Source organism: Coturnix japonica, linkage group LGE64, assembly GCF_001577835.2.
Source record: "Coturnix japonica isolate 7356 linkage group LGE64, Coturnix japonica 2.1, whole genome shotgun sequence".
Taxonomy (NCBI): Eukaryota; Metazoa; Chordata; class Aves; order Galliformes; family Phasianidae; genus Coturnix; species Coturnix japonica.
The window spans coordinates 238,276-265,738 of record NC_029545.1 but is presented as its reverse complement, the minus strand read 5'-3'; the positions used below and the strand labels follow the sequence as shown (position 1 = coordinate 265,738).

Here is a 27,463-nt window from a genome sequence, read left to right as displayed (position 1 = left end):
CCAGAGCATGGGAACTGAGATCACCAACAAGGCAGGTGTGACTGTCTGCTATCCTACCTCTGTATGGTAACCACCAGGCATTATCTTGAGGAAGTCCCTGAAGCATAGGCATGAATTCAAGAGCAGAATTACAAAGTGTGCATGAAGTATGGTGGAGAGGGGTCCACAGAAGCTGCAGTGAGTAGAAGGAAGCGGAATGGAGGTAAGAGAATCCATGTCCTGGGCTGGCGCCAATGGGAAAGTAATGCAACCATGCTTTGAACATCTTGCAGAAAAATAGAAAGAAAACAACAGGGCTGGACAAATGTTCTTGCTTACACAAGAAAAAGGAAACCCCATAGGCTCCCACTACAATTTTTGCTGCAGTGTCTGAAATTACAGATTTACAGAAGGTTTAAGACTGGAAGAGACTGAGAGGTCTTTTTATCTAGGGCAAGAGGGGATGGATTTTAAGTAAAATAAGGAAGATTTTGGTCAGGTATTAGGAGAAAATTCTTTACTCAGAGGATGATGAAGCTGTCCAGAGATGTTGTGGATGCCGCAATCTTGGAGGTGCAGCCTCACCTCCAGCAGTGTTTGTGCTCTGTGATATAAGGATGTAAAAGTATTAGAGTGCCTAAAGGTGGGCTATGAAGTTGAGGAAGGATCTGGAGGGAAACAAGGACATTAGAATGCTCATAGGACATCTCCTGTGCCAAAGCCTGTTACTCCTCATTAGCTGAAGGGGACCATCATGCTTCTGATTTGGATACATCAGCTTGGTGCTTACAGTTCAGTGAGATAGATCTGAGTGTCTTGATTGGCTTCTGTACAGGGCGCTCTGGCCTTCAAAGATGTCTTTTGTTTGAGTAGAATAAATGTCATATGTGTTTGCCAACACTGTCATCTCTCTTCTCCATGCATCTTCAATGTTTAGATTCCACCTGGAAAGAAATGCATGAAATCCAGACCTGTAAAACTAGCTTGCTTTTACCCTGCAAGATCACTTAAAGTTGTTAGTATGCATATAATAGTGTTAAAGAATAACTGAATCATTGAATCTTAGAATCCCAGAATGGCTTGGCTTGGAAGGCACATGACAGATCATAGAATCATAGGACAGCAAGAGTTGGAAGGGACTATGAAGATCATTGAATTAATCACATTAAAAATAGGATTGTGGAACTACATAATCATAGAACCATAGAATCATAGAAACGTGGAATCATAGACTAATACAATCATAGAATCATAGAACAGCTTGTGCTGGAAGGGACCCATCCAGTTCCTGATATTAGAAAATAGCTCTTTATGGTGCAGGCAGAGAAGCAGTGGCACAGATAGCCCAGAGAGGTGGTAGATGCCCCATCCTTGGAGACATTTGAAGGTTGGACCATAATCTGAGCAACCTCATCTAACTGTAGATGTCCCTGTTCATTGCAGGGGTGCTGGACTAGATGAACATTAAAGATCCATTCCAGCTCAAATGATCCTATGATTCTAAGACTGTGAAAGAATGAAGAGCCACCAGCCCTAAAACCCAGATTTGAGGCATAGTAGCTACTAATGCCTTGCAGGATGGGGCATGCATGAAGGTTACCAGAGCATACGACGCCTGCATCTTCTCCATGGTTGCAGTTATGGACTCCCCAAGGCCTTGCTGCACACTCAGAGAGCGCTGATTCCCTGCTGGAGCATTTCACATCATCCAGCCAGATACGTCCATAGCCTTGCCCAAAATAAGCAGATCCTGGGGCTGACATGGCTGTTCCACAGCCCAGCTGCTGGCACACAACTGCAGCATCACTCAGGTCCCAGCCATCATCGCACACTGTTCCCCACTGCTGGCTGTGAAGCACCTCGACTCTCCCAGCACAACGATTAGGGCCATTCACCAGCCGGAGAGGAGCTGCTTCTGCAGTGCCTGCACATAAAGCAAGATCAAAGGAGAAATGCACACATAAATACCCTGCACCTAAACCATAAACCCTGCTGAGAATAGATACAGTGTCCCTGTACCAACCAAGGCATCCAGTGGATGAAGAGGACGTTCTGGGTTCTCCCATAGTCAACCTCAGCCTCTCCATCTTGCTCTGCATTGCTGAAATACCTTGCTTAGGGCTTCACGTTGCTGTTTCACTCTCCCAGTTGTTGTCCACAACACCTGGTGTGCAATGAACCAATCTCACACACACAGACGAGGTGTTGGTTTACTATTAAGATGGGGTTAATTTTCCTTTCTGCTGACTACACTAGTCATGATGATTATTTAATCACATTTAGTTTGCACATTTCAGTGATGTCCCCCATCTTTGAGTACAAGCTTAGTAGCCAAATTATCATCAGGAGTTTCGTTCAGTAGTTTCAGGTGTGGTCATCTGATACTCAACAAAAGCCTGGATTTGCTGTATCTAAGGGAGCCCAATGGAGGAATTCATCCCTCCCTAGCAGACGTTTCCAATATAAACTATTATCGAACTAAACTACTATCGAACCACTTTCTGACACAGTACACTATTCTTGCTCTACTCAAAGAGCTATCTACCCTGCCAAGTTCTGAAATTAAAATCTAATGTTGTCTATGAACATTACAGATGAAACCCAGACAAATGGAGATATTTGAGGTATGGGAGGCACAGCTGGATACAGCTATCAGGTGGAATTTTGCTGTTGCTAACCCAATAATCATGGACCAGATTCTGATGGTAACTGTGAACCATGGTCAGGGCCATGCACACTACATAATGTTTATAGACCACAGTGACTGATGGCAGACATTAGGAGCAGCCCAAGCTCAGAGAAGACCTTCTACTGAGACTGAAAATCATTTTTCCATGTTTCCCAATGCTTTTGAGACTGAGAAATAGGTAGGAGTTACCTGAGCACACCACACCAGCATCTTCTCCGTGTTTGCAGTTATGGGATCCCCAGGCCTGGAACTGGCACTGCGAGAGGGCAGCCTCTGTCCCTACACAACTGACATCATCCATCCAGATGGGATCAGACCCTTGTCCAAAGCGAGCTGAGCCAGGGGCTGATAGTGCTGCCCCACAGCCCAGCTGCCTGCACACAACATTGGCTTCTGTTTTATCCCAGCCATCATCACACACGGTTCCCCACTGATGGTCATGAAACACCTCAACTCTCCCAGCACAGAGATTTGGGCCATTCACAAGTCGGATGGGAGCTGGTTCTGTAATACCTGACCAAAAGAGATAGCAGTCACAGAAACACAAGGAGAAATCCACAGCACACAAGAAATCCAAGGGACATGGACAAGCCACAAGAACCAAATGATGTTCATCAAAGCCAGACACAGGGTGCTGTACTTGGGTTGGGGCCATTCCAGATACACATACAGACTGGGAGAAAAACTTGTTGAGAGCAGGGCTGCAGAGAATGACTTGGGTGTTCTGGTGGGTGAAAAACTTAACAAGAGCCAGCAGTGTGCACTCACAGCCTGGAAGCTGACAGTTCCCTGGGCTGCTTTTACAGAGGGGTGGCAGTGGAGATGAGGAGGGGATTGTCCCCTGCTCCTCCTGCTCTCTCTTCTGCAATACTGCATCCGTGTCTGCAATAACCAGCACAGGAAGGGACCATTTCCGGGAGGACATGAAGATGCTCATAGGACTGGAGCACCTCTCCTATGGACACAGGCTGAAGGTGTTGGGCTTGTTCAGCCTCGAGGAGGCTGAGGGGGAGGGGGGATCCTATCAACACTTGTAAATATCTAATGAGCAGGTTTCAATGGTTGGGACCAGACTCTTTGTGTTTGTTCTCAGACAAGGGGCAATGGTACCCAGGCAGTCCCATCTGAACATGAGATAGAACTTACTATGAGCATGACAGAGCCCTGGAACAAGCTGCCTAGGAAGGCTGTGAAGTCTCTGGAGATATTAAAACCTTCCTGGATGATTTCCTGTGCAATCTACTGTGTGAAAATTCCTCTAGCAGGGGGATTTCCAGAGGTCCCTTCCAGCCTCTGCAAGTCTGTGATTCTGTGAATTAACAATACCTGAGCAAACCACACCAGCATCCTCCCCATGGTTGCAGTTGTGTTCCCCCCAAGGCCTGACTCGACACTCAGTGAGAGCAGTTTCAGATCCTGCACAGTTCATGTCATCCAACCAAATCTTTCCAGTTCCTTGCCCAAACTGAGCAGAGTCAGTGGCTGAGGTGGCTGCTCCACAGCCCAACTGCCTGCAGACCACTTGAGCATCTGATAAATCCCAGCTGTCGTCACAGATGGTCCCCCATTGCTGCTCATGAAACACCTCGACTCTTCCAGAGCAGAAATTTGATCCATTCACCAGCCGGATTGGGGCTGGTTCTGGAACACCTGAGACATGAAGGAAAGATCAGATAAGTCTTTTTGGTAAAGACACTCTTCATAGGCTTATTAGAAAAGATTGTGGACACTAGTTGGTTTAGTATAATATCCAGGGACAAGCATCGAGAAGAAGGTTCAGTGCTATTGCTTTTCCCCACTCTTGCCCCAGAAGTCAAGAAGTATCACTGCCCTAAACTAAGGAAAATACATGTTAGTTCTCACTCCTAAACATGAGGAGCTTTAAGGCTTTTTCTCTGTCTTTTACAAGGCAGATAGCAATGCCCAGACAGCAAATGAAGGCAGTTCCAGTGCACAAGGGAAAAAGACGCTATCCAGGAACATGGTGAGAAAACTGGGGTATGATTCACTTCAGACAGACTTCAGCTTTCAGTGGCTCATTTAGTTTCCCATGCATTGGTACCTATTGCCATTTGAGATGCCTGGTGTATCGCAGACGTGCCAATGAGTCTTGCTTAGTATCTTAGGAGATGGGCAGCCTTTGGTATCTGCAATTAGAGACTAGATGGGACATCACAGGATGTCTGTTATTGCTTGACAAAGGGAAGGCAACTGATGTCATCTACCTGGATTTCTGCAAGGCTTTTGACATGGTACCCTACCACATCCTTATCTCTAAATTGCAGAGATGTAGATTTGATGGGTGGACTATTCGTTGAATAAGGAATTGGTTGGATGGTCACAGTCAGAGGGCTGTGACCAATGGCTTTATGTCTGGATGAAGCCTGGTAACGAGTGTTTAAATCCTCCAAGGCTCTGTCTTGAGACCAATACTCTTTAATATCTTGATCATTGACATAGATGATGGGATTGAGTGCACCTTCAGCAAGTTTGCTGATGACAGCAACCTGATCAGTGTGGTTGATATGTTAGAAGGAAGGAATGCCATTCAGAGGGATCTTGATCAACTCAGAAGGTGGGCCCTTGTGAAGCTAATGAGGTTCAGCATAGAGAAGCACAAGGTTTTGCACCTCAATAATCCCAGTTGTGTGTAAACCAGGAGAACTCCTTGAGAGCAGCCTTGTTGAGAAGGATTTCAGGGTACTGGTAGGTGAAAAAGTTAACATAAGCCATCAGAAGAGGGGTGGACAGGAGGGTGAGGGAGTTAGCTGTCCCCCACTATTCTGCCCTCCTGGGTCCTCAGGAATAGTACTGCATCCAGGTCTTGGGCCTCCAAGACAGGAAAGATGTGGAGCTTTTGGAGAGGGACCAGAGGAGGGCCACGAAGACAATCAGAGGGCTGGAGCACCTCTCCTATGAAGACAAGATGAAGGAACTGCGCTTATTCTGCCCGGAAAAGAGAAGACTGCATGGAGATATCATTGTGGTGTTCCAGTATTTCAAGAGAATTGATAAACATGAAGGAAGTCAACTTTTTACATGGGTAGTGATATGAAGAAATGAATTGGCTTTAAACTAGAGGAGGGAGATTTAGATAAAAGGTCAGGGGGAAGTTTTTAGCTGAGAGAGTGGCGAGGTGCTGGACCAGGTTGACCATAGAGTCTGCCTGTGCCCCATCCCATGATGTTTTAAAGACCAGGTTAAATGGGGCCCTTGGCAATCCGATGAAGTATTTGATCTCATGGTTGTCAAACCTGCCTGTGACAGGTTGGTAGAAACTTGTTGATACTTGAGGTTCCAGCCAACCCAAGCTATGCCATGATTCTGTGAACTCATATGATACAAAACTAGTTATTTTTGGAAGGAAACCCCCTTTTACAACACCATCAAAGAACCTCATTTCCCTTTGTAGTCATAGAAAGGAAATAAGCACTATTAGGTTGAACTTGTTTTAATCTGCTTTGGGCATGTCATCAGGATGGGGAAAATCCTGCTATGGGCTGTGCTAAGTCTTCGCTGGCTGCAAAAGGACAATGATGAATTCAAAGAGAGGCATCTGTGCTTACACAGCAAATCCACAGGGTATTCTCCAGATGTGGATAAGTAATTGTAGAGAAATATGTTATCTCCAGTGAGAGCAATTCAAAAGCGAACCATTTTGGGGGGATAGAATGATGAAACATAGGGTGAAGAAGAGTTAATTAAATGACAATTCCTCACAAAGCTACATAAAGGACTGAGGGTGACACTCTTAAGTGTCATGTTGTTCCAAGAAAGACGTGGCTTAGTATAAAAGGGAGTGCTGTCTACAAGATATCCAAACCATTATCTCTTCAGAGATAATCAGCACTGCCAAAGCCTCAGCTTGATTAAAGATTAGAAGGAATATGCCCAGCAGCCATGGAGATAACTGGGAAGAAGAAGAAGCTTGAAAACATTTCTCTGGTTTTAGAGTTATAAGATGGGCAGAGGGCACCCTGTGGCGTTTCAAGCATCCCTCCACATACCTTAAGCCTCAGTCAGAAAGTAGCATAAACGAGACTTACCCAAGCACACAACACCAGCATCTTCTCCATGGTTACAGTTATGGGCTCCCCACAGACTGGTCTCACATTTAGAAAGGGCAGTTTCAGCTCCTGTGCAATTCACGTCATCCAACCAGATAGGGCCAGACCCTTCTCCAAAAGAAGCTGAAGTTGCAGTGGATAGAGCCCTCCCACAGCCCAGCTGCCGGCAAACAACTTCAGCATCACTTATGTCCCAGTTGTCATCACACACGGTTCCCCACTGATGGCCATAAAAAACTTCAACTCTCCCACTGCAGCGACTTGGCCCACCCGTTAACCGCAGTGGAGCATCTCTTGGTATGTCTGCAGAAAACAGAGAGGGCAGGGATGTGTGTTATGGAGTTGCTGCTGGCCTGATTAAAAGTAAGGACAAGTACACTGTGAGTGAGGGTCTAGTGACATCCAGGATGCATTTATTCTGTTGCCTGATGTGGGGATGTCTTTGCCAGTTCAAAACTATGAACACAAGAGACTGTGTACCACCATATTCTGCTGAATGTAAGTAGGATGGAATACAGCGTTAGTATGATTTATCAAAGGTCTGGGAGCCTTAGTCCTTAGTGTTTGTGCAGCCTCACTTTAAATACGGTATACAGTTCTGGACTCTAGAATATGAAAAGAATATTATGGTACTGAATGCATGCAAGGTAGGGCAATGCTCTTTAGAAGTTTGGAAGGCATGCAAGAAGTGGCTGGAGAATACAGTATGGAGGAGACCAAGATGTGATCTCCTTCCTACTCAAATATTCTGTTCTGTACTATTCCATTCCATTCCATTCCATTCCATTCCATTCCATTCCATTCCATTCCATTCCATTCCATTCCATTCCATTCCATTCTGTTCCGTTCCGTTCCGTTCCATCTCATTCCATTCCACTCCACTCCACTCTGTTCCATTTCACTTTAATCCATTCCATTCCAATGTATTCTATTCTATTTTACTCCACTGCATTCCATTCCGTTCCATTCCATTCCATTCCATTCCGTTCCGTTCCGTTCCGTTCTGTTCCATTCCATTCCACTCCACTCCACTCCACTCCACTCCACTCCACTCCACTCCACTCCACTCCACTCCACTCCACTCCACTCCACTCCACAACATTCTATTCTATTCTATTCTATTCTATTCTATTCTATTCTATTCTATTCTATTCTATTCTATTCTATTCTATTCTAACTCACTTTCATTACACTCCATCCATTCCCTATTCCATTCCATCATTCCATTCCATTCCATTCCATTCCATTCCATTCTATTTTACTTTACTCCACTCCCTTCCATTCCATTCCATTCCATTCCATTCCACTCCACTCCATTCCGTTCCTTTATCTTTCTAAGACAAGGACGACTTCTGGGTACAGGAACAGTTACACACTTTCCAGAAAAGGAGCAATTTCAAAGAAATATCCCATCAGATGACAGGGAGCTCCAAACACACTCAGGAATTCAGGCCCGCAACATCAAGATGATGTTTGCAGCTATGCTGGCACACAAATAGTCCTCATAGAAAAAGAAATCCTCCCTGTAACACAGAGGCATAAACAGGAGTTACCTGAGCACACCACACCAGCATCTTCTCCGTGTTTGCAGTTATGGGATCCCCAGGCCTGGAAGTGGCACTGCGAGAGGGCAGCCTCTGTCCCTACACAATTGACATCATCCATCCAGATGGGATCAGACCCTTGTCCAAAGCGAGCTGAGCCAGGTGCTGATAGTGCTGCCCCACAGCCCAGCTGCCTGCACACAACATTGGCTTCTGTTTTATCCCAGCCATCATCACACACGGTTCCCCACTGATGGTCATGAAACACCTCGATTCTCCCAGCACAACGACTTGGGCCATTCACGAGACGGATGGGAGCTGGTTCAGCAGCACCTGCACCAAATACAATTGCAAGATGTTTGGGATCATTACGTGTCTCAAGAGTTCTGTGGACAAGCCAAAAAAATGCTCACGGGGGTCTGGTAGCAAACTGCAGGTCTCTTCCTCAACAACAGGGCACAGAAATAGGTGTAGTACCTGAGTGTTGTGAATACTGAGTGCTAACTCAATAGCCTTGACATACCCAGCTGTCAGGATTCAATATCCAAGTCCACAGTGTTTTAGTCCCTGTGAGAGCTCAAGCTGCTCCCTGGAGCCTGGCTCCATAACTGTCCTGGACACAAGGGGATAACACAGACCTTCTCCATGACTCACATCCCTTTGGTATTAACTTGAGACATGGTATCCAGGTGAAATACAGCCTTACCATCAACATACCACTCTCCTTTTATCTCAGCCTATAACTTCATGATTAGCACTCATCCTACTTGCCCTGAGGAGATTCCAGATCTACCAGCAACCTCCCACAAACACATTGGCTGCATCATACCCCACATACAGTGGGATTCAGTACCTGAGCACACCACACCAGCATCCTCTCCATGGTTACAGTTGTGGTCACCCCAAGGTTTGGCTCGACACTCAGTGAGGGCAGTTTCAGATCCTGCACAGTTCACGTCATCCAACCATATTTTTCCAGTTCCTTGTCCATACTGAGCAGAGCCAGAGGCTGAGATTGCTTCCCCACAGCCCAACTGCCTGCAGACCACTTGAGCATCTGCTAAATCCCAGCTGTCATCGCAGACGGTCCCCCATTGCTGCTCATAAAACACCTCGACTCTTCCAGAACAGGAATTTGATCCATTCACCAGCCGGACTGAAAGAAGCTCAGCAAACCCTGTAATGGAGATATAGTGAAGCCATCAGTTTTCTGTGCTTTCCTTCATATTTTGGTCCATGCTGATCATGTCTGGACAGCAGTGGTGTGGCATGGACATTGCTTATTTTTTTCCATATGAGACCAGCAGATCCTTGCAGCAGTTTTGTCTCATAGAATAGCGGTCTCTGGTTCCCTCTCCTATTGACTAGTCTCACATAAGCATCAGCCAACTGATGTGAAGTCAACTCACGTTCTGAATTTAATATCTTCATTTTGCTACCAGAGAGGTGGTGGATACCCCATCCCTGGAGGTATTTAAGGCAAGGCTGAATGTGGCTCTGGGCAGCCTTGTCCAGTGACTGGCAACCTTTACCAATAGGGCGATTGAAACGAGATGTTCTTTGGGGTTCTTTTCAACCCAAGCCACTCTGTGATTCTATGTTTCTATGGTTTTTTTGTTTGTCTGATGTTTGAAAGATAAATTCCTTTTCTCAAACTAAGCAGACACTGATGGGAACTGCTCAGGACTGGCAGAGCAGTGGACAGGAAGACCTACAGCCATCCATAATGTTATGTTTTTGAATGTGTAAAGGAATGATACAGAAGACAGAAGAATGGTGGAACTTGAGAACTTGGTCAGCTGGGGCCATGGCTGACTTATGCAGTAATGCTCCTTGTACTTCTATACTCTTCTCAACACAACACAGTAAGGACAACACAATAAGAATACAACACAATAAGAATAACCCAGTTATTGGGTTGTAGAGTAACTGATATGTGAACACACCTCACAGTGAGGTGCCTTCCCTCTGTGTACCACTATCTGTGGTAGCAAACTGCCCTCTGGAAGCACCCCATTAAAAAGACCTGCATATGGAAGGACAAGCTGTAATTGCTCATGGAGATAGCCACATCATTTTGAAGCCCTTTGTGCTGCTTTCTTTGCAAGCATCTATTAGTGCTGAAAGACCTGGGCTCCAGAGTGACCCAAGACAGCTTACTCCTTAATGCTTATTATGTTAAGGGTACCTGCACAGACCACGCCAGCATCTTCTCCATGGTCACAGTTATGTCTTCCCCAGGAACTGGCTTTGCACGTGGAAAGGGCATCTTCAGTCCCTGTGCAGCTGACATCATCAAGCCAGATTTGGTCAGATCCTTGCCCAAAGTGAGCCCCATGGAGAGCTGACAAGGCCTTCCCACAACCCAGCTGCCTGCAAACAACCTCTGCATCAGCCAAGTCCCAGCCATCATCACACACAGTTCCCCAGCGCTGGCCATAGAACACCTCAATTCTCCCAGAGCAGTGGGTTGACCCATCCACTAATCGAAGCGGGGCTGGTTTTGCAAAACCTACAGGAAGGAAAAGAAATAATAAAGGCCATGGAAGTATCTCATGCAGAATCTGGCTTGTCTTTTCTCCATTTGTCAGTGAACATAGTGCTTTTCATTCCATCACATTGTGACATGGAGAATTACTGTGCGTAGGAGGAGCACAAGCACTTCCTCCATCATCACAGCATGAGATGTTCAGCAGCATCCCTATTCAGGCTCCCAAAGGCTCCACTGTGGGGTCAGTTCACTTAAATGCTTTTATTAGTGATCTGGATGCAGGACTTGAATACATACCAAGTTCACAGGTGGTGCTAAACTAAGAGAGGTTGACTCACAGAAATCTTGACAGGGAGGTCCTGTAAAATGAGAGAGCAACCACCAACTGCATGAAGCTTAAGAAGAACAAGTGTAAGATTCACATTCTGGGAAGAGGAACCCTGGAGATATGCAAAGACTGGTGGATGAGAGGCTGGAAAGCCTCTGTATGTGGCTATAAAGTTGACAGCCTTATTAGTGCCTCATTGTTGGAAAGGCTGTGGGAAACAGACTCCTCTCCCTCTAGTGATGCCCAAGCAATCACAGCATTGGTAATAACTGACCTAATTTCTAATGGTAAACACATTGTGGAATATGTTGACTCTGTTTGGCCAGACAGCTCTTGAACTGGGATGAAGTGGGTGGCTCTGGGCATGATGAAGGATGGACCCTGGGTTTATGGTTGTCTTCAAGGACTTGATGTTAAACATACTTGGAGAGACAACATGCGCCATGGTAGCTCCTTGCCTGATGCAACAGTTTAGGGGGTACTTAGGAAGGAACTAAATCCACTGATAGAACAGTGAGATGATGGATGGGACCATTGAAGGCAGTGAGAGAATATTCTCTATCAAAGCCTTATTGTCCATGTCCTATACTGTGGGAGTGTACAAATAATTCCTTCACCAACACTGCTCTACCAGTGGCTCATGTAGTGGAAAATTCTTATTCCCAAGAAGACGCAAGATCGTTTTAGTACAAACCACCTTTTACCTTTTGGTTCTCTTGAGCATTGGGGTTCTCTGTGCTCCAAAGGGAACAGAGCTCCCTACAGCATCTCCAGCATATCTCCAGATGCCACAATACTCACTTGTGTCATGTAGGATGAGAGTTACCTGAGCATACAACACCAGCGTCTTCTCCATGCCCACAGTCATGTTTTCCCCAAGGTTTTGCAGTGCATTCAGACAGGGCAGCTTCAGTTCCTTTACACATAACATCATCAAGCCAAATGGGGTCAGATCCTTTTCCAAAATAAGCTGAGGAAGTCGCAGATATGGCTGTCCCGCAACCCAGCTGATGGCACACAACTTCAGCATCAATTAGATCCCAGTGGTCGTCACAGACCGTTCCCCATTGCTGGCCATATAGCACCTCCACTCTCCCAGAGCATTGATTTGTACCATTCACTAATCGCAGTGGAACTGTTTTGTTGTTTCCTGCATTAAAAGGTAATGAAAAACAAGAGAAAAAAATCAATCAACCAGCACCATCAACTTGCACTATGAAAGAGCCTGTAGGGAATGAAGGAAAGAATAATTCTCCACTGCTATCATCCAGAGCTTGAAAAGACTGATAAGAAACACATTCTGAATTTGTTTCTGTGTCTTCATACTTCCCAATCAGAGAGATTAATAGATTGGATTTGGAATTCTTTTTAAAGCAGGGACAAAACCCACACTGGAGTATTACACCAAAGGAACCGACAACAGATTAAGACACCCTTATGTCTTACACACTCCTTGGTTTCTCCTTGAGAGATGGGTGCTGATATTTTATGATGTTTGCTCCGAAAGTAATGCCTCCTGCTTTATTATGTTGACCCACAACATCATTTTGTGGTTGGACTTGATGATCCTGAAGGTCTTTTCTAGTTCTATGATTCTATGATCAGAGGCTGATGGTGGTAGTATGGAAGTAGAAGTTGACCCTTCCCACCAATACTGCATAATATTTTGTTGCTTTATGAGTGCAGAGGGTCAGCCTGACAAAATGACATCAGTCATGGAAGCGCGTATGAAGCAAAGGGGAGCATTTGAATTCTTCCATGTGGAAAAAAATTGCACCCACTGACATTCATCATTGCATTATTAAGACCAAACAGTGGATGTGAGCAGAGTGAGGTGCTGAGTGGTGTGTTTCAGCCCTAATGCCATCTTAGCAGCTGTGAAACAGTGGATCATCTACACTGGCGCTCTCTAGTTAGTTGATGGTGTCTCATTTGGTTTGATTTGATTGCCCACACTGGTCATCAGCAATGCTGGCAATTCCACAGGTGTGTCTAAGTCTTAATATGGAGTTGAATCCCATTTTAGATCAATCAAGAAATGTGCATTTGGAAACTTGGTTCCTTGTTCACTGAATGGAGCAGAGTCTTTGGAACAGCCTCATGAAAGAAAGCAATGGGACAGCCTCATGGGCAGCCCATCCACCTTGTGTGCCATTTGATTGTGCTTTATTTCCCAATTAACCACAGTGTTAACCATCAAACCTTCCCCATTCCCCATTGCTCAGCTTTCACCAGCACCATGCTGTCACATCCAGGTCACACCTGACACGAGGACAAATGGCCCACAACTGAATTTCTCATCTCAGTGCCATTTTGGAGAATAAATGTGTCCACTGGTGGTACTGTCCCTAAATATGAGTGGAAAGATGCCACAAATGCTCAACTCCCATGGCATATTTTAGCTATAAAATTCATGCATGGAAAACTTATGCATCCAGATGAGGTTCATTTCAGCTTCCTTCCTCGTTTACTCTATGGTTATGGCATGAGAAGCAGAGCAGAACACAGCAGGAACAGAACAGCAGCACCACTATCACTCAAATTAACTGCCAAAAGAACTGAGATGGATAACACTGTCTTTGGCATGGTTCATGTCAGTTCTAAAACAGTCATCTACATATAATCTGAATCCTAAGAGCAACACTGAAAAGTAAAATGCTGCCAACAGGCTTAAAAGCCTCTTTCTACATAGAACTCTACAGGGAATGGTGGAAACACGAGTTACCTGAGCACACAACACTGGCATCTTCTCCATGATTGCAGTTATGCTCTCCCCAAGGTCTGGTCCTGCATGCTGAAAGGTCAACTTCTGTACCATTGCATTTCATGTCATCCAACCAGATAGGACCAGATCCTTCACCAAAATGAGCCGAGCCAGGAGCAGACAGTGGTTTACCACAGTCCAGCTGCCTACATACAACCATGGCATCAGATAGGTCCCAGCTATCATCACACACAGTTCCCCACTGTTGATTCCAAAGCACCTCAAGACGCCCTGCACATTGGTTGGGGCCATCCACGAGTCTGATGGGAGCAGAATTGGCAACACCTGAGGTCAAGGCAGAAAACGAACACAAAACAGGTTTTGGTTGATGGTGGAGAATGTAACATCTTGCTCTTGTAGGAATAATGCCATTTTAGATTTGGCTGGTGAAGGACTGATTGTCATATTAACCACTGGTGCTTCCAGTAGAAACATGAAAAGAAATGCTTGCTGGCTCATTTGTGGTGCAAATATCTTACACAGATGTTGCTGGGACATCTGATGAATCTTTGCTTTATCTACAAGAAGCTGCAAGCTCTTCTTGTCCATGCACAAGACCACGAGTCCTTGTATTGTGCAGGTTATGGAAGGAAGCTTTTAGCTCACATCTTGGAGTACAAGTTAGGATTTCAACATCAAATGAAAAATATTTAGGATTTCTGACAAAAAACCTTGATTGAACTGCCCTAAACAGTCTTCATGAGTGTAAGAAAACTCCAGACTACCATGTGGACCTGAACATGGCAGAGAGTGACAAAGTTCCCCCCTTATTCAGAAAGAGAGTTTTGGTGCTTTAATTTTGGCTATTGGTGCTGCTTCACATAGCATTATGTATTTACACCATAGGGTTTATGTCAAGGATTGCTATATAAAAGCTTGCCAGGTCCATTCTTCTATACTACTGGAAAGAACATATATTTTCCTTTCGAGCTTTAAGCTGCCAAATTATATTCCTTGATCCTTTACAATTCTGACTCCATCCTTTCCTCATCCTAGTCTGTGAAGCAGCCTTTATCCAGATAATCCTTATCCAATTATTTTACTACTTTTTGTTTAAGGATTTGACTGTGCAGGTTTACAGGATATAAATGCAGCTGCTCTAAGTACTGGCACTGACAGAAAGGCATGCCATACTTATTTGTTCTTAGGTCCTGGCTCAAATCCATTCTATGAGTGTAGAAGAGAGGCAAAGAAAACAGGATTACATTCTGGATTACAACAATCTACCAAAGGAAGATCTGTCCTTGTGCTTGCATTGATTTATTCTCAGGGTTTGTATCTGAATGTTTGCATTCATAACACCTCTAAATCTCCAGGTGATCTTTGGAAGCCAGATGATGATGTCTAATGCCATCTTTTTTTTTTTACTTCAGAAAGTTCATGCCCTTTTCCTGCACCAGAAATTCAATTAATCATAGAATATCTTGGCTTGGGAAGGACATTAAAGACTATCTCATCCCAACCCCCTGCCATTGGGCAAGGACACCTCCCACAAGAATACATTGCTCAAAACCTCATCCAACCTGGCCTTGAATGCCTCCAAGAATGGAGCACCCTCATATTCTCTAAGCAGCCTGTTCCAGTGCGTCATGACCCGTATAGTGAAGAGTTTCTTCAGTATATCTAACATAAATCCACTCTCTTTTGATTTAGAACTACTACCTTTTGACCTACCACTACATGTCCTTGCGAAAAATCTCTCCCCATCTTATAAGTCTCCTCTAAGCATTGAAAAGTGACAACAAATTCTCCGCAGATCCTTGCCTTCTCTAGACTAAAAGACACCAATGAAGATATGAGAGGGGTCATCATGAGCACCATTTATCAGACCATATCTGTAACTCCATTCTACAGGAACAAAGGAGGAAACTTACCACAAAGCCATACAAGGAGGAAAAGCATTGTTTCCATTCTGGTTCCAGCAAAGGCAAACAGATTGCTGATGTGGGCATGCCTAGATGGGAAAAGATTTTCTGGTGGTCCCATGGCAGCAGCAGAGACCTTGTACGACCTGATCTCTGAAGGCCTTGGATGGGCAACGTAGAGCAGAAATATTGTCCTTGGAGGAGAGATAGAGAGCTTACAGTTGGTGACTGGCTGGCTGGGCAGGAGAAAATACAGAAAGGACAAAGACAGAGGTAAATGACAAATATTCCTTGATCTGACTCCTCCCCTTAACTGGCCTCTCCCTTTTCATCTGTTAGAGCACTAACCACCTCTGCTTCCTTGCATCTCCTCATACTGCTCCTCTCCTTCTATTTGCTAACATATTGAGGAAAAATAAACCACACCAGAAAGAATCCAATCTTTTGTCCTGTCAGTGTTTTAGTAAAAAATCAAATAGTTTCTTTCACTTCTCTGAAACCATCACTTTACTTGCAGGAAGACTTAGAATCGTAGAATGGCTTGGGTTGGAATGGACCTCAAAGCCCACTCAGTTCTAACCCCACTGACTGGTTTCCATCCACTACATCAGGCTGTTGAGGGACCCATCCAACCTGGTCTTGAATGCCTTCAGGGATGGGGCATCTGCAATTTCTCTTGGCATCCTGCTCCAGTGTCTCAGTCTCTCTGATTAGAAAATTTCCTCCTGACATTTAATCTAAATTTCACTTCTAGTTAAAAATAATTCTCCCTCGTCTTATCACTATCAGATCATATAAAACACCTCCCTCTTGTCTATAAACTCTCTTTAAGTACTTCCTAGAGAAGACAGGAATGACACTTACATCTGTCTCTTTGTTCAGTGCTGTCTAGGAGTCTAGGAATGGGGAGCATATGGAATGAAATAAAATATATTTATATATTTTTAAATAAATTTTGAGGGAGGTCAAACACAAGAACAGGCTGTTCACAGATATTGTAGAGTAGCCATCCTTGGAGATATCCAAAATCTGACTTGACTTGGTCTTTGACATCTGTTCTAGGGGATTCTGCTTGAGCAGGAAGAAGAATGTTTTGCCCCTGTCACCTTTAACTGCTGACTGTGATGCTATGTGATTCTATGATGCTATTTCATCATCCTTTGCTTTCTTTCCTTCAGAAGAAATAAACCCACATCTTTCAGCCTTGTCTTACTGATTATGTACTCCTTGCCCCACACTGTTTCAGGGCCTCCTTCAAGCAGCCAGCTCACCTGTTCAATCTCCTTTATGGCTTGTGGTTTAGTGAGGTCCATCTCTTGACAATTTTCTGTGCAAATATACTTCCTCTTCCATTTAGTAGTTTTCCAAACTCTCATAGGCAGATACGTGGGGAAAAAAAAAAGAAAAGAATAAGAACAATTAAATATTGAACCTCCTGAATGATCCAAAGGGTTTCTGTACTCAGTTTTGATCTGTTCCATGGTTTGTCTCAAAGGTAAGTCTTAGCACATTGGAAAGGGACCATACTGAAGAAACGATGAACCAAGATGGAAAATCCCACAAGATATCAAAACAACGGACAAACTTTTTTCTGCTCTTGATGAAATGTCAGCAACACCTTTCATGTCTCTAAAGAGAGCCACAAAGTCCTGATGCCAAGATATTTTGTCATAGGTGCCAATTAAACTCCCTCATGAATTTACATTTTCAATCAAGGCACCTTTTTCAAGCAGCTATTGTTCCTTCAGATTGTGTTCTGAGCCTTCTGTTTACTATTTACTTCAATTGGCTTTGTAGTTCCTTGTTTACCCTTCAATCCTATTCGTTTTGACCTTTAATATAACCCTATATATCATCTGTGTCCTCACTGAAACCAGTTGGCTGTTGGTCAAACGGTGGAGCAGTTCTGCTTGCCCTTGCTCCTATATCTCCCTCTGCCTTTGGAAATATCCTGATAGGTTTTATCTTCCCTCTGTGTATTTGGAGGAGTGGAGTCTGTTGCACTCTCTCCTAAACTCTTCTCAGGAATGTATGGCATAATCTGTTGAAATGAAGTGCTGCATTACTGAGCTACATTTTCACTTTGAACAGCTTGGGAAGGAAAGGATCATAGTGCTAGATATATAGTATAAGACACACTTGAATGCAAGTATTTAAGCAAGATATGCAAACATTTGAAGTGTGCAATACGATTAAAGACGTCTGATTGCAGTGCATAAGAACAGAGTATAGCTCAAGATCTCAGTGTGGATGGGCTAATTCAAGCAAGACGGAAAGCAGCGCTCAATGCTCATAGAACAACTATTCCTTAGTGAATATATCATGTAAAATCATTTGAGTGGGAAGGCACCTTTAAAGGTCGTCTGGTGCAACTCACCTGCAATGAACAGGGACATCTACAGCTGAATTAGGCTGCTCAGGACCCCATCCAGCCTGACCTTGAATGTCTTCAGGGATGGAGCAGATAATGGTAGTTATCTGGCCAAACCTGGACCCTTGCTAAAGCATCTCAGTCTGGATGTCCTAGGAAATAAGGCTGTGATTTTTTAACGCTATGTAATTTTGCTCATGCATAGAGATAGGTTTTGCTATGGGCTCTGCAGAGGCTTGGGGAAACACAAATCCCTGAACCATCTCTAAGCCAACATCTGCAAAGGCCTTTCCATTTCTTTGATTCTCCCAAAGTCTTTCTGTGGAGTTTGATGTTAAAATGTATATAAAAGTCTATTTGTGAAGCTTTTATGCCAGGTTTGATGAGGCTTTGAGTAACCTGTTGTGAAAGTTGTTCCTACCCATGGAAGAGGGTCGGAGTGAGGTGGTTTTAAAGATCTCTTCCAACTCAAGCCATGCAGATTTCAATTGTTTTTATGAAAACAGAGCCCATGCCACACACACAGACAGTTCCTGTGATACATTTTTCTTTATGTAGAGACTTAGACTGAACTTCTTTAACTTCTAAATCATCATGATATAGTACACAACTGACCTTGCTTCACTAAAACCCATCACCCAATTTATTCTGTTAGGCTGGATCAGCAGAGGTGCTGTGTCTCATCTGCAAATCTCTTCCTAAACTCTTCTACTACCCTTGCCTCAGGACCTGACAGTGCATATTATCATGTATGAAGAAATTCACTGCATTTGAAGAGTTCCCTTTCTTGGCTGGGAAATAAAGTGGATATTCTACTGGCACATAGTCATATCAGTTCATATTTATATCTTTGGTAGGGTGGAGACAGGTTTTTATTTTGTGTAGCTTTGTGATTGATGGAGTCTTTTCCAACTGTGGCTCTTTGCTATAGTATCTTCCATCATAGTCAAAGGAGAGAACATTGGTTTCTTACAAAAACCTTCCCTTTTTAGCTGCAGGTCTTAGCTCCATAGGGATCCCCAGCTTTCAGGGCATGTGTTGCTTTTCCTCAACATTTTTATCTTAAACAATAGCCAGACCATAACTTATCCCTACTCAAAACCACACAGGCAACTCAGGTAACCCTAAACTTTATGGCTGCATTCTTTAACGCTACTACTGACACAGAAATCACTCATTTTGGGGTTTGCTACAGCCTGATTTCAGAGAGGAAAACCATACTGGAGATACAGGATGTGTACACTATACAAATGTTATTGGAGGGTAAACATGGTTCCTATGGGCATGTCGCACATCAGCTTGTCTTTGTGGATGTTTCCATTCAAGGTTCTTGCAGAGCCCTCAGGCACTCATGTAAGCCAGCGAGTAGGTGTGATGAAGCCTGACCCTAAAGCTGTCCATTAAATCAGCAAAAGCCACAAAGGTGCTGAATTAATGCAAACAAAATGTATTTCAGGGAAAGGTCAGGGTGGCCTCATCATGAGACGGGCAGTATAAGCCAAGCCCCAGCAGCCACCTCATGTGGAATTCCCAGTGATATGTGTTTCTTTGCCTCCTTGGGAACTCTAAGACCTTGTAAGTTTAAGCAATTTCATTCTGGCAGATCACTCACCTCTTTTTTTTCTTGTACTTTTTGCTATGGAATGTTGCTCACGGTTGTTTTTTTTTTTGTAAATTGATTCTCTCCTAAATTCATCCTTTTCTTCATTCTCCTCTTCCCTGGAAGGTATGTGCATGCAGATGATTTCATGCACAGGAGCTGACATTAATGATGTGTGTGCACGTGTATGTGAGGAAAGTGTAGTGTGTGTGCCTTTCCACCATGGTGAAGAATGGATTTTCCTCTGCTATGTCATGTTTGCATTGTGCTACCATAGAAGGAAAACCTTAATGCAGCTCCTCTAGACCAACAGGAGTCTGAAAACTTGGAGGGAGAATGTGGAGTCTGGATCAGTCCAACTCAACTTCAGCAAGTAAAAATGGATAAGAAAATAAATAATCCAAACTTTTTGCCTAACCAATACTAATTTCTGCTGTCCTTACAGATACCAACAGCAGCGTAGATACTGATTCCTTATTCTTCCCTTGTTTTATCCAGCACCAGATGCTCTGTTCTCCCTTTACTCTGGCGTCAGACCAGACCCATGCAATTCAACTCAGAAAGGCATCCTGTCCCATTTTGTTGGTATTTTCTCCATTTTGTACATCAAAACCACTGAAGCAACCAACAATTTCATGTTTTATAGATAGTGCCTATTTGATTTATCCAGCTGTGATATTTGTACACAGTAGCCTCATAGTTCCAGAAGTTACAGGCTAGTAAAAGTCACAGCTGCTGTGATAATGCACCAAGATTTGCAATACGACAAATAGCTAAAAAAAAAAAGTCAGATCCTAGGAATTTTTTGTATATCACTTGTTTTATTTTTCCTTATAGCAATTGGATAATCATGGCTATAACTACTTATATTACTGTGATTACACCAATATTTGTATTTTCAGTGAACTATTAAAATCTGTACCAAACTATCAGTGAATTCCTGGCTCTGTGTTCCCTTTGTTTGACTTTGACAGAGAAGGCAATTAAATATAGGAAGAGCTCACAAAAGCCTTGCAAGGATTGTGTTCATAGCTGTCTGTATAGTAAAGTAACTGAAATTAGTAAAGAAACTATAATTATTATAAAATTATAAAAAATAGATGTATTTTTTTTTAAGCCTAAGAATGGTGCACAGTGTAATACAGGACCAAATCCTCCTGAAATAATTATAGTTTCTTCAATATCTTTCAAGGAATATCTTTCAAGGAAATCTTCATATTTCTTGAAGAATTTCCTTGAAATATCTTCAAAATCTTTCAAGGAAAGTGAGTTATGGAGTTTATGACATGCATCACCAGGTCCTCACCTTGCCTGTTGTTGAGGACACATACAAGGACATGTTCAGCTTCCCCATTAGCAGTTCCCATCTAAATACTTTTCATCTGTTTGCTTTCACTCTTTTCTACAGCTCTGGCCATAAAAGGGACTGCTGGAGTGCATGAAGATGTGGAAGCTCTACACTACGGTTGCAAAAATGCCTGTAGATATTAATATGTTTAAAAAGCTTTCTGTACAGAAAGTTGTGTGGTTTGCATATGGTGCTCGAACCTTTGTGTTAAAACACTGCGTTCCAATTCACACACATTTGTGTTTGACATCAGGCATTGTAGAGACTATATCCCTCAGACAATGAACCCGAGGAAAGTATGAACTCTACAAACATCATAAGTTTGGGAAGGTGATGAAAAGGCACAGGAACTATCACTACAGGTTTTGACACGGTCACGCACTTGTTAACAACTTCATTTTGGTGAGACCGTCTAGTTGGTGTCTGAGATAAGGCACCAACACAACCTTGCCAAGGGCTAACAAAGAACTGATTCTTATGACTTGTGTAAATTCTGCATCAATTGATTACGACTTCCTTTCTCTTTAGGGCTATACAGTTCATTTGTCTTTTCAGATGTAAACATTTGTTGAGCGGCGTTTTCAGACAGGTGTTGATGACTGGCACCTTTCTTCTAAATTCAGGTGCCATCTTATTCAACAGCAAGCTCTTTTGTAAAAGATAACATAGAGAAACCATAAGAAATCTGGGCAAATAGTATCATCTAAATATTTGATTTTCTTTTCCACTTGAGGAAGTTACCTGTTGAACAAATAGCTCATTTAAAAGAAAAACAGGGGGGAAAAAAGCCCTAGTAGAAGTTACTTCAGTTGTTGCATGTAATTCTTAGTTCAAATGTATGATCTGTGGTTTTTCCAACAGTTAGATTCATTTCCTGAAGCGCTAATATTTCTTAGTGTGTTCCTCTGCTTGAAACACTTTCCCGCCACTTCTTCTGTTTAATTTGTTTCATATGCATACACCCCATGTACATTCCCTGTAAAGAAATAGATATTTACCCAAATGCTCATCAATGCTTTCTTTTTGGAGCAGATGGTTCTCCTATTGGTTTGGCTGAGGTATCTCTCTGCTACCTTAGGCTCTTGATAATAGAACAGCATCATTTCAGGTACTCAAAGAAATAAATGTTTTCTTTGTCGCATCACATTCTTATCTCTAAATAATAAGAGATGGATTTGAAGTGTGGACATTTCAATGGATAAGGAATAAATTGGATGGTTGCAGCCAAAGTGTTGTGGTCAGCAACTCTATGTTCATGTAGGGGGCTGGTAACCCCAGGGGTCCGTCCTTGGACCAGTGCTCCTTATAGTCTTTATCAATGACTTAGACAGTGGAATGTAGTGCAAATTTGCTGATGACACCAAGTTGAGTGGAGCAGCTGTTACATTAAATGGAAGGGACAACATCCAGTGGGACCAGAACAAGCTTGAAAAGTGGGCAAAAGATAAAATAAAGAGGTTTAACAAGACCTAGTGCAGGATGTTTTTACAGTGAGAGTAGTGAGGCCCTGGAAGAGTTTGCCTGGAGATGTTGTTGATGCTCTGTGCCTGGAGAGTTTCAAGGCAAGACTAGATCAAGACCTGGGCAACCTGATTTAGCTGTGCATGTCCCTATTCATTACAGGAGAGCTGGACTAGATGACCTTTAAAGATCATTTCCAACTCTAAAGATTCTATTATTCTATGTTTCATTTAAATCAAGGAAATCCCAAATTTCCCTGACTGGTAGAAAACCTCAGAGAACAGTACTGCAGAGAAGGACTTAGGGGTTCTTATGGGCAAAAAGAGGGTTGTGAGCCAACAGTATCCTGCTGTATCCATCAGAAATTCATTGTTTAACTACTTCTTGGGGTTAATCTTCCACAACACTCTAGAAACCTTTTTTTCCCAAAATTTTCACTTTATACTTCTTTTCACCTCCCATAGATTATTTGATTACCAATAGCGTAAATTCCCAGCCATACCTATTATTTTAATTCCCACCTTCTTTTTACTGCACTGCAAAGGTTAATAGGTAACCTTTGGAAATAAAAGCTTTATTACTATGATCAAGAAAACTGATTGGTAGAGTCCAAAGGTGCCAGAAACCTTCTGAGTACTGCCAACAGATTTAAGAACCTGCATGTGGATTTCAGTGGGGTGCAGCCACATTTGTGGAAATCTAAAGCAGCACTATTGAAATGCAGGTCTGTACTTCTCTTTGACACAACTGGTAGTTCATTTAGATGCTTCTGCAGGTAAGAGCTCTGAATATTTCTCCTGTCTCCTGCAGCTATTGTGTTGTATTGCCTTGTGTTGATTGGCAGGTATTTCAGATGTTACCCTGAAAAAATCTCTTGGGATTATACCTGGAAGCTGCTGAATGATGTTTTGTGCTTGTTTCTGTACAGTGAACTGTTGTTTGGAAGGCACAGTAAAAACCTCAAACATACCTTCTTGACTATCTGTCTCTAAGACATACTTTCTATTTGAGTTAGATCTGAACTCAAAATCAAGTTCAGCAGAGGGAAATCCACATGTCAAGTGAGATGTGGATGAACAGTCCCTTTGGTAAGACTCAGATTTGACTGACAGCATGAAATGGGAATGGATTCCTTAATCCTTTCCTCCATTTTGTCATATTTCTTTGCTGTGAGGCATTACTTTCATTTCTGGTGTTCGTCCTTCTCTTTGTCCCTACTTATACTGTACTGTTCCCTTTCCCATTTCCTCCCCTTCTCCTCACCTCTTGTGTTTCTATTAGTGTAGTAAATACGATAGGTAGATATGATATAGAAATATACATAGTAGATATGATACAAAAACAGAAGAGTGGAAAAAAAAATCTCTAGTTACCTTGAGAACAGGGAAAGACCTTAAAATGGTTGTGGGAGCATTCAAAGGAAAGAAAAAAGACTAATTTAATAAAACCAGTCACATATTTGCCAAACTTCCACATTCTTTGTGGCTTTAGGAATGAACTTATATTTCTGTTCAAGAAGTAGGACTCATACCATATATCATTAGCTAGCTAAATGTTAGGCTTCTAAGCTAGTTTGATCTTCTGTTCTCCCTTTACAGTTAGTGAAGAAAACTGGCTACCTTTGGTTATATGAAATTCTTCTGTTACAAAAGTGACCTTACAGTATGTTGGTTGTCTTAGTTATTATGATCAGGAGAAGCTCGAAAAAACCCTCAGGGGAGTTTGGATAGACCAGAACTAATGAGAGGTTCCATTTTATATTTCAAGCAAGCAAAGAGATGTTGAAGGAAATGTTAATATCAGTATGTCTTCATTTAAGTTGTTTGGTGGTTTTTTTTTTTTAGATTACCCTTTGTTAGGGATATTTATGGATTTGAGAGTTGGTCTCTCAAAACAAGAAAAGTTTCTGGGTTTGCCATTTCGTTGTCTTGAAATACTATATATTTCAGTTTCAAGAAATAAAGATATAGGAGACTTTTTATTTTCATACCTTTATATTTCTAAATATGGCAGATTTTATATTCTACTTCAAATCATAATCATCTTTGCCATTAGATCTAAAGAGCCATCCCAAATGTCTCAGCTGTACAGAACCCCACATCCTTTATTTTCCCTTTAGACATGGACTTTTTTCTGTCATACAGGTATGGAGCTGACATCAGCCATCTTCATCTTTGTGTTGGCATCTATACACCAGCCCATTGCAGGTATTTTGCTCTGTAATGGATTAATTTCCCTCTGTGCTGAATTCTTTTATGTGACTATGAATACACTCAAAAACTATGATGACACTCAAAACTCTTTTCCTCTCCAGAAGGTCCAGTTTTAGATGCTTTATTCCAATTTCAGGCAACACAGATGCATGTTCTGGGATTGGGTGTGCTCAAATGTGGGTATTAAAACTGAGCATCTGAGTGCTCAGTTGTATCTGAGCCTGTGTAGTTTATAGAAGATAGGCATAACATAATTAATTTATCCTACTGTACTCTCCCAAAGGAATTAATCATTCTGTAGGGAGTGCAGTTTCTCCACACTTTCTCTACTAAATGATTATCTCAGTGAAATGCATATCTTTTAAATGGCCAAAATTTGATGAGATGAATATACTCAACTAACCTCGGTAGCTGAACCTCTTACCCTAAACACTAACTTGAACCCCATTCTAAACTGTAATTCCAAACCCTAAATCATACCCCAAATACTAACCTTGTCTTAACTGTCACTGTGGCAGTTGTGCAGCAGTACTTGATTCTGGTCATATAAAAAAGAGATAACTTTTAATAACTTTTATTTCAAGCTCATTTAATAACTTCTATTTCATGTTGTTTAATTCTCAGACTTGTCCTCTACAATCTATATGATCAGAGGTCTGGCAGTACATGCTAAAGTTATATGATAAGGGCAGCAGCTTCAATGGGTAAAGTGCTGATAGGACTTCAAAAACACAAAGCTTCTTAACAACTCCCCTTTAAAATCACCTCTTTATCAATCTCCTCCATAGGTGTTGGCCATGATCCACTGCTTGTTGTGGATGATTATGAGGGTGGTGGTATCCGACTCAAATGTTTATCTGAAAGGTTGTTTTCTGAAGCTCAACTGTTGTGGATGGACAGCAGAGGAGACAACATCACTGGAACTCCTCTTCCTGTTGACACCAGCACTGTCAGCATCAGCAGCTCCATCATTCTCAAAGCAGGTTCTAGAAACTCCGTGTCCTGCAGAATTATAGATAAACAACTGAAAACATCAACAGAATCTTCAGTTGCCATTGCAGGTAATTATGAGCTTCCAGCTTGTAGTTGAGCTCATGAATGCAGACCAAATTGCCCCACAGCGGTACAAAGTAAAGTTTTCTTCCTTAATTATTTAAATCTGTTGGTTGGTTACATTTTTTTGCTACTGTATTTTTTTGCTTTTCCTTTCACCTGAATAGCCATCAGCTTCCTTGTGTGATAAACTGTCCAAACACAAGCAAATAAAACACAAAAGTATCCTTCCATAGATGCGATGTGGCCTGGAGGATTTCAACTCCTGTTATCGCATGGTGCCTATTCTCATTTTCAGGGATGGGGAAGGCTACTGTTCCACCTCTCTTTCCCTTTCATTTTCTTCCACTTCATTTTCTATTGCTGTAAGACCTGATGTTGTGGTTTAGACAAAACACAACAAAATAACTCAGGGATATGAAAGTTCTGGTGAACTGCTCCTACAGGTGTCTATGAACAGAATTCAGATCCAAATTCATTTTGTTTCATTTTAGACATATAAAAAAGAATGTGTTTTTTTGTTGTTGTTGTTGTTTATTTGTTTGTTTTATTTGTTTTTACATTCAAACGAGTGCTACAGACTTCTCCAAAAGCAATTCAGATTTTTGTATGTGAAGTAATGGTAAATTAGCTGTTGTTGACAGAGATGGCTAGTTTATTTGGAGCACGACTAACCTTATTATTAATGATATTGTTATTACTAGTAGCAGCAGCAGCAGTACTATTTATTAGTATTTATTACTTTATTCTGTGCTTCCCATTAAAATTAAATGTGGTTACAACATACTGCTACAGACAATGCACTACACACGCAACACTTTTAGCACAAGCAGTTACCAACTCAGCAATATCTTTAGCCTCGTTATAAGCTCTTATAAGAGTCTGACAATACAACTTTGAGATTTCATCAATGAACAGAGCATACATCAAAGTTGTTTCTGCAAGAAAAATGATAACTGATCTCCTGAATAATTTGCAGATGCCTTCTTCCCTTCCACATCCCCTTGGCTGGCGGCTTTTGTTCTGATCCTGCTCCTGAGCATATTCCTGGTCCTCGCTGCAATGTATAAGATGAGAAGTAAGTTCCACTCATCATGCCAAATGCAATCTGGTTGAAAACATTCAGTTTTTCCATCATATTCATAATTATCTGGGGAGTGGGCAGGGTTATGAGAAATCACACCTGTGATTTTTCTGCCTTGACTCAGTATTTCTGCTTACATTGTTTTTCCTTCTTAAAGCAGCTGTTAACTACTCCAACATCTTAGAGTATAAGTACCTATACAATCATGTCTTAGAAGATAAACCAACACGTTACTGCAGTGAAATAATTACTTCAACTTAATCTCATTAATGAAATAATAAAATTATTGCAAATACCTGAAAATATATCACCATGCCCAAAGATGTCCACTGGTTCCATTTATTTGCAAGCTATTTTACTGCTTTATATGGTAACTCAACAAGACAGTTCAACGACACAAATCAGCTGCCAAGCAAGTGCACCAAGTCTGGTGCATTTCTTTTAGCATCACTAGTTTTATTCATTAAATTATGTGTAGCTTCTTGTAATTTTAATGGAAAGTATATATAAGCTAAGATATTTGGAAAATAAATTTTATTTACCAAACAACACGCACAATCACTATAGAATATCAAAGTTTTCATATGAAACCCTACAAGTAATCAA

General features: G+C 42.2%; 2 protein-coding genes across 7 annotated transcripts in view; one reads left to right on the top strand and one right to left on the bottom strand.

Moving 5' to 3' along the window:
- The window catches only part of LOC107325881 (butyrophilin subfamily 3 member A3-like), a 51,855-nt gene that overhangs the window by 18,773 nt on the left and 5,619 nt on the right, over positions 1 to 27,463 (top strand). For 4 of the 6 annotated variants that reach the window (XM_015887122.2, XM_015887121.2, XM_015887119.2 and 1 more), the window contains exons 1-4: positions 23,121 to 23,282; positions 24,652 to 24,714; positions 25,509 to 25,781; positions 26,753 to 26,851. In XM_015887122.2, the coding sequence (XP_015742608.1) occupies positions 24,654 to 24,714; positions 25,509 to 25,781; positions 26,753 to 26,851 (433 nt within the window). In that variant the 5' untranslated portion in view covers positions 23,121 to 23,282; positions 24,652 to 24,653. Of the gene's footprint in view, positions 1 to 23,120; positions 23,283 to 24,651; positions 24,715 to 25,508; positions 25,782 to 26,752; positions 26,852 to 27,463 lie in introns of those variants that run through there. The other 2 variants (XM_015887118.2, XM_032441125.1) reach the window with 2 other exon arrangements.
- On the bottom strand, positions 366 to 15,997 carry LOC107325873 (deleted in malignant brain tumors 1 protein-like). The gene is made up of 11 exons (XM_015887094.2): positions 15,737 to 15,997; positions 13,824 to 14,147; positions 11,925 to 12,248; positions 10,468 to 10,791; positions 9,133 to 9,456; positions 8,289 to 8,612; positions 6,715 to 7,038; positions 3,995 to 4,318; positions 2,858 to 3,181; positions 1,580 to 1,903; positions 366 to 923 (listed from the first exon to the last, which is right to left on the bottom strand). The coding sequence occupies exons 1-11, from the start codon at positions 15,846 to 15,848 to the stop codon at positions 913 to 915; spliced, it is 3,039 nt and encodes a 1,012-aa protein (XP_015742580.1). The 5' UTR covers positions 15,849 to 15,997; the 3' UTR covers positions 366 to 912.

Excerpts from the sequence above, each read along its gene's own strand:
- LOC107325873 (XM_015887094.2), bottom strand. The coding sequence starts at position 15,848 with ATGGGACCACCAGAAAATCTTTTCCCATCTAGGCATGCCCACATCAGC. Across the intron at positions 12,249-13,823 it reads TGCCAGTGTTGTGTGCTCAG|GAAACAACAAAACAGTTCCA; the intron begins GTAACTCGTGTT and ends CTTTTAATGCAG. Across the intron at positions 7,039-8,288 it reads TGCTGGTGTGGTGTGCTCAG|ACATACCAAGAGATGCTCCA; the intron begins GTAACTCCTGTT and ends TGTTTTCTGCAG.